The following is a 6,480-nucleotide window of genomic DNA, read 5'->3' as shown; positions in this document are numbered from 1 at the left end:
GTCATCTCCCTCACTAATTGGCTTTGTTTATTTGAGTGTGTGTGCGTGCGTGCCTGCGCGTGTGTGTGTGTGTGCGTGTGTGTGTGTCCTTGGGTGGGATATATGTTTATAATGTATCATCTGGGGATTCCTTTCATAGAAAGAGGCATGACAACCTACCTACCTGCCTCTTTCCGCCTTGTGTCCGTTGGAGACACGCATGACCTTTTCACTGACCGGCTCATTTCCATTTTATGAAATCAAGTCATTTCTAGTCCCCCGATCCAAGGAGTGTAGCCTGTTTGGACATGTTTTCTGTCAAAATGTGAGTGTGGCCATGAGCGGTGGTGCGTCCCTCCTACACAAAGCCACAATAGACTCCGGCAGTGAGCAGCCAGGGCGCTATTATAGCCCTAATCCTGCTCCTATTATACAGGCCAGAGAGAGAGAGCGAGAGACACAGAGAGGGAGGGAGGGCTGAAGATGAGGTCATCCCAAACAGTGCACACCCAGGGTCAGTGCCTCACTATAGAGGGACAGAGATAAAGAGAGGGATGGAGCAGGGCGTGGGGGGCGGCAGAGAAAAGGCCTGCGGAAGACTGAAAGTGGGAGATGCTCAGATAGGTGAATGGAAGAGAGATGAGGTTAAAACCTGTGTGCAAGGTGCACAAAAACACACCACAGCATGGCAGGGATGGTAAAGTACTTTGTTTATTTCATATGCATATGAAACCACACTACAACAGGAGCAGGAAACCATGGAAATGGCCATCATTTCTGTAATAATGTTAATTCTAATCACAATTGGATAAAATAATAAACTGTAGGAAAGTAAAAATACACCCTAATGGAATAAAACCAGTAAAGTAAAATAATTAGAATCAGTACATAAATAAACAATAAATACTGAATAAATAAGTGAATAAATAAAATAACAATTTATTTAACCTACACCCAAACAAAATAAATAGCTCTAATGCATGAACCCTGGCAATGATTTCATGGGACAGTTAAGAAGGTGTCACCACGAAGATATATTTTGCATTTTTTTCTCTTTTATCCCTGCACCTTTTATTTTCTGTTGCATCCATAGCCCACGGTACCCGAGTCCACAGTGACCAGCTCTGTGGTGCCGCATGTTGCGTAAATTTGGTGATCGTCCCTGTTACAGAGGTGTTCAATCAGCCCAAAAATAGCTTCTCTAGTCTGGAGAACTGGACACAACCACACAAATCATGCCACACTCTTTTCGCCTGCTGCGATGGGTTTCTTTCTCTCTAAGTCCGAGAGTTGCTTTAGTCGAGCACACCAGCTCCCCTTCTTGTCATGTAAAAACCCATTGTTGAGAGCAAACAGCAAGTCTTTTTCTGTTGCTGTTAATGGCTGAAAAGTCGCCATTTCCGATTAGTTTTTTGCTAAAACAAAAGAGCAATATCCCCACTATTGATTTAGCACAATCACTGGTAGGTTCCCATGAAAGGTATCCTTGTACATTCTTTAATCTATGATTATTCATCTTACAAAGAATAACAAGTCTTGGTGAGCTTAAACACTTTGGTAGGCAACTGTGAAATATTAGCTGGCAAATACAACTGCATGCCGTGGATACTTTATCCAAGCCCATACCACTCCACATCCAGCACCACTGCACTACTCAGACTTCTGCAGCTTTAGCAGCTTATTATAAAAAAAAAAACACAACTACAGTTTGAGCCTCAACCACTCATTTGGAGATAGTACATTGCAGCTAGATAATATTGCATAGATAATATGCTCAGCGCTGTCAGGGACTATTGATATGTTTCAATGCAAGGTAAAGCTTTTTTCGATCCATTTTCATAGTCGTTTTTGTCCGCTGTAGCACCGAGATCACAAGCAAAATACGTGAAAGAGCTCTTAGCCAGTTTTTGTGCAACTATATCATTCACAGTGAAGTAAAACTTGTGTCCGTGAGGAAGCCTAGAGCTGAGTCTAACCCTATGAATTAACAGTCAGCTCCCCTTGAATCAATTCAGGGGTGGATTTCACAGTTGTATCGCCCCAAAACCACCCGCCAGTGTCTCGCTGTCACTTTCTCTCTCACACACACAGACTTGCACACACACACACACACACACACACACACACACACACGTACACATCCTTGTTTTCTTCCCCAAGTCTGATTACTCATCATTGATTTGCTCCATGTTGGCTGGTCTGTTACTCATTCCTCTGTGTGTGTTTTTTCTTTCTCTTCCCTTCCCCTGTGGGTTACACTCAGAGGAAGTAGTCAGGGGGTGGGGAAGGTGGGTTGCTGTTGCGGGTCGGTGGGGCGTCGCCGCCGATGCCGTGGTTCGTGCTGAGGAGCTTCTCGTAGCGGGACTTGTAGGCGTCTCTCTCCCTCAGCACTCGAGTCAGCTCGCACTGTAGTTGTTCCAGCTGAGGAGGGGAGGACACAATCAGCGTTTCTGAGAGAGCCACAGTGCAAGGATGCTCACTTAGTATTCAGGCCATATACTCAGCGGCATCGCACAAAAATCTGGGCCCTGTAAATAAGCTTTCTCTCTGGGCCCCTGCCCACATCAATGGCTATATGTTCTAATATCTTTATGTCCCCCCAGCCACCACCCCTCCTCCACAGTCCAATGCCCCTACATATACCATCAGGAAGTATAGGCTGGGATTGAGGCCATAATGCCAGACACTGGATGTTTGTTGTTTTCCTCATCATAAAATCCAAATTTCTAAATTAAATTGGATTTAGGATTAAGTCAGACACAGTTTGAATGAGCGCAGACTGAGAGAGGAAGCTTGTCATAAATGCAAGCATATGTGTGTGTGTGTGTGTGTGTGTGTACCTGTTGTGTGAGCACATGTTTCTCTGACTCCAGAGCGTGGCGGTGCTGTAAGCGCTTGTAGCGGCAGGACTGGGCATAGCCGCGGTTCTTTAGCGTGCGTCGCTTCTGCTTCAAGCGCACCACCTCATCCTTGCTCACTCCACGCAGGTGCCGGTTCAGCTCCCGCACCGACAGGCTCACCAGCTGCTCATCAGAGAAGCGCTCATTGGCCCCGCACTGCCGAGCAGATGGAGAAAACACAACAGAGAGAATATGCTTTTGCTCAGTGTTCTTTGGCAGTGAGACACATGCTTGGGAATGACTGAAGTGTCCACAGTTAGATGAGTGTATTATCCAAGATTCAGACTTAAATATCTAACTGGGGTATGACTGGTGGACACGTGATGCGTTGTACTCCGTGTGTGTCTGTCAGGGGGCACATTTCGGCACCACATGTCCATAATCTGCCATGTAATCTGACAAAGTGTGGGTGACAGTTATCAGGATTAGGCACAGCAATAATAGCAGATATTATCATAAGCCATCACTGTGCTCCATATAGAGATCCAGCCAGACATCTTGATCGACCAGAACACAGATTACAGTTTGTTTACCAATTGAAATCACATTCAGAAAGTAGCATTCAAGACTTTTGTTTGATTAAGTTGCAATTGATTTTTCCTCCAAGCACATTTGGTGATTTAAAGCGTTAGTTTTTAGATAATTATCCATTTTAATCAGTTTAAAGATTAAGAACTGGCTTGTGTAAATGTTCAAAGCTTGTTATAAAGTGTCTGTGGAGGAATTTTCAAATACAGAGGGATCTAAAATTGCAAAAAAAAAGCCCCAAATAAACCCCAATTGTTTGCATTTATAAGCAGTATGTTGAATTCTTTTTAAAAAATGGTACAAAATTGGCTAGTTGTGAACAAATGTTTATTTATTCATTTGTCAACAACTATATCTCCTCCCATGGGCAACCCTTACTTGAATGACAATACAGTAAAACACAGTTGTAATAATATGTCTTCATAGCAGAAGTTGCAATAACTGACGAATACTGTAAATTAAAAAACACTTAAAAAATTAAAAAACACTTAAAAACTCAATGTGTTATAAACCATACATTAAATGTGCATGTAGGGCTTATAAATGCTAAGGGGGGTAAAAAGTTACCGATAAACATCTGTTTCTTTCATGTAAAATCAAGACTTTGTTCCCTCAAAGTCACTCATTGTTGCCATGTAGAGCAATCCGAGAGGCAGAAGACATTAATAACCATATTTCTAATGTCCTAATCCTAATCCTTCACACTGCACGATCCCTGGTGGATCCCTCTCTCCTTCCGCTCAGCCCTCTAATGTGACAAGTGTCACTGTTCTCTCGCATCAAATCTTTCACCTCCAAAAATCTCTCAATCTTCCTGTTGAGCGTCATTATCATTAACAACCTACCAATCTGGATTGGCGTGCGTAAGTGATTCCCCCGTGTACCTGATTCATTTGTGGGTGGTGATGATGGTGATGGCTGCCATGCATGGGGTGGTGCGGGTGGTGCTGATGATGGTGATGCTGGTGGTGATGAAGGCGGCCCTGGGGGCTGAGGGCTTGCGGGTAGGGAGCTGAGGCAGGGGCGGCGTTGGGGAGCGAGGGAGGGGCCGATGAGAGGAAGACCAGCGGACGATGGCACATGTCTGTCCCTTTGGCGCAGGAGATGTCGCCTCCGCTGTCGCTGCTTGAGTCTCCCAGGTTGCTGCTTGAACTCTGAGAAAGACCTGGAAACTGAAGCGAGGACGGAGACAGGAGATGAAAAAGAAGCAGTACAGGAGAGACGATAAAGGTCAACTTGTTCATGACAACATTCTGTGTAAGAAGAAGAGTCATGAGGTAGAAATGACAGATTACCTGTGAGCTGACAGCTGCAGCAGCTGAGTTCAGTAAAGCCTCCACAGCATCCTCACAGCCCAGAAAGCCATTCACCTGGCCCCTCTCTCTGTCCCCTCGCTCTGGCACTCCTCCCAAGGCTCCAAGCAAAGTGGCGGGCCCCGTCACCTCTCCTCCAAACTGTTGCTGCAGTGCTGCCAGCCAGATCAGATCCTCCAGCGACGCCGGGGTGGGACCCTGAGGCCCGCTGTGGGCCGGGCTGCCTTCCACGTTCCCCTGAGAGCCCGAGCTGATGCCTGAGGAGGTGAAGCTGTTGGAGATGGAGAGGGGGAAGGAGATGGAGGAGGATGACGAAGAGAGGGATGAGGAGCCCGAAGGGGGCGGGTGGGCGTCGCTAAGCGTCGGTGAGGGTGGCAGCGAGTTGTAAGGACTGGAGCTTAAACTGGAGTCCTGCGGAGGATGGCTGGTGTATGGAGAGCTGGAGGGGTCGTGGGAGAGGCCAGATTTGGGATACGCACATGGAGGAGGGAGTGGAGGGGTGTCAGGTTTTACCTCAAACTTGAGGAGGTCAAAATCATTTAGGTACTCCATGGCCAGAGGGCTGGGGGGGAGAGAGGGCATGGGGAGGGAAGGAGAGGACATGGTGTCTGCTGCTGCTGCTGAGGGGAGCTTCAACAGGGATTTCCCGTGTGTCAGGATTGCAGGAAAGTCCACTCCTCTGCCTCAGTGCAGCTCATAGACAGCAGCACTAGTGACGTCAGGAAGTAGACTGGTTGGTTTTCCTCCGTGAGAAACTGTATGTCCCCCTGTCCTGGTCTTTGTTTCTCTTGTCCTGAATGAAAAAAAAAAAGGGTTTGGGATACAGGGACCAGAGAAAGGAATGGTGTTACATGTTTTTCAGGTGCCTTTCAGATTTAGCATTAGACTTTCTAATGCAGCAGAACCACAGATATTGTCTTTTATTATATACTTATTCTGCTTCCTTGTCAAAGCCTTCCCTTACATTACCCACAATGCAACTCTACTGCCAAAAAGTCGACCTGCGATTTAGGTGTTATGCTAGTAGCGGCCAATGTATCTTTGAGCTGCTAGCCTCAAGCAGAGAGGAGGAACGGGCTACAGACAGTAAACTCGGTCCTGTCCAAATTCACCGCCCTCCCAGATTACTTGAGGTAATTTATCTGACTTTCAGTTCCCTCTGAAGCCACAAAAGACTCTACTAAAAGTCTATACAACTTTTTTCATATATGCAGTTGTAGGCTACTTCCCAAAATTGGTGGACTTCCTTTTAAATCTTTCACAAATGCTTTATAGATCAGTTTTAAGCCAAGCTGTAAGCTATTAATAAGAACAGCTTTGTCAGTTGTCAGGTTGTGTAAAATCTTTCTCAAGCATGAGAGGCTACTTGCTTTGCTTTAGTTATCCCTTAAATTAATCAGAAAATGAACTGTTTGACCGCCAAAATCCACCAACGTATCAACATGAACTTAATACTGTAAGTTCATGTATTAAGTCCATTTAAAGGTACTTCATATTGATTTAAAGAGATAGCTAAAAGGGCAAAGCATTTTCCAGTGCCGGCGGAGGATTTGTAACAACCTGGCAACCAGAAAGTTGTTCTCAGAACTAGCCTGTAAATGACCTATAAACAAATTACATTATCTCAACCCTTGATAAAGCCTTATTAGACAGTGGCAGCCATTTTCTATTATATATATTTGTTTATTCAGATCTTAAACCCATGCCATTGTCTGGAGTATAAAAATTCAACACTGATGTCTGAAGTGTTTTGGCTGTTG

The 6,480-nt window shown here is 45.3% G+C and overlaps 1 protein-coding gene across 1 annotated transcript; it reads right to left on the bottom strand.

Annotated features, from left to right (window-relative positions):
• Nucleotides 1-2,238: 2,238 nt before the first annotated feature.
• On the bottom strand, nt 2,239-5,323 carry nrl (neural retina leucine zipper). The gene is made up of 4 exons (XM_046050023.1): nt 4,703-5,323; nt 4,292-4,579; nt 2,820-3,035; nt 2,239-2,400 (listed from the first exon to the last, which is right to left on the bottom strand). The coding sequence occupies exons 1-4, from the start codon at nt 5,321-5,323 to the stop codon at nt 2,239-2,241; spliced, it is 1,287 nt and encodes a 428-aa protein (XP_045905979.1).
• Nucleotides 5,324-6,480: the final 1,157 nt, after the last annotated feature.

The sequence above is a fragment of the Micropterus dolomieu genome, linkage group LG05, assembly GCF_021292245.1.
Source record: "Micropterus dolomieu isolate WLL.071019.BEF.003 ecotype Adirondacks linkage group LG05, ASM2129224v1, whole genome shotgun sequence".
Lineage (NCBI taxonomy): Eukaryota > Metazoa > Chordata > Actinopteri > Centrarchiformes > Centrarchidae > Micropterus > Micropterus dolomieu.
This window is presented reverse-complemented; position numbering and strand designations above follow the sequence as displayed.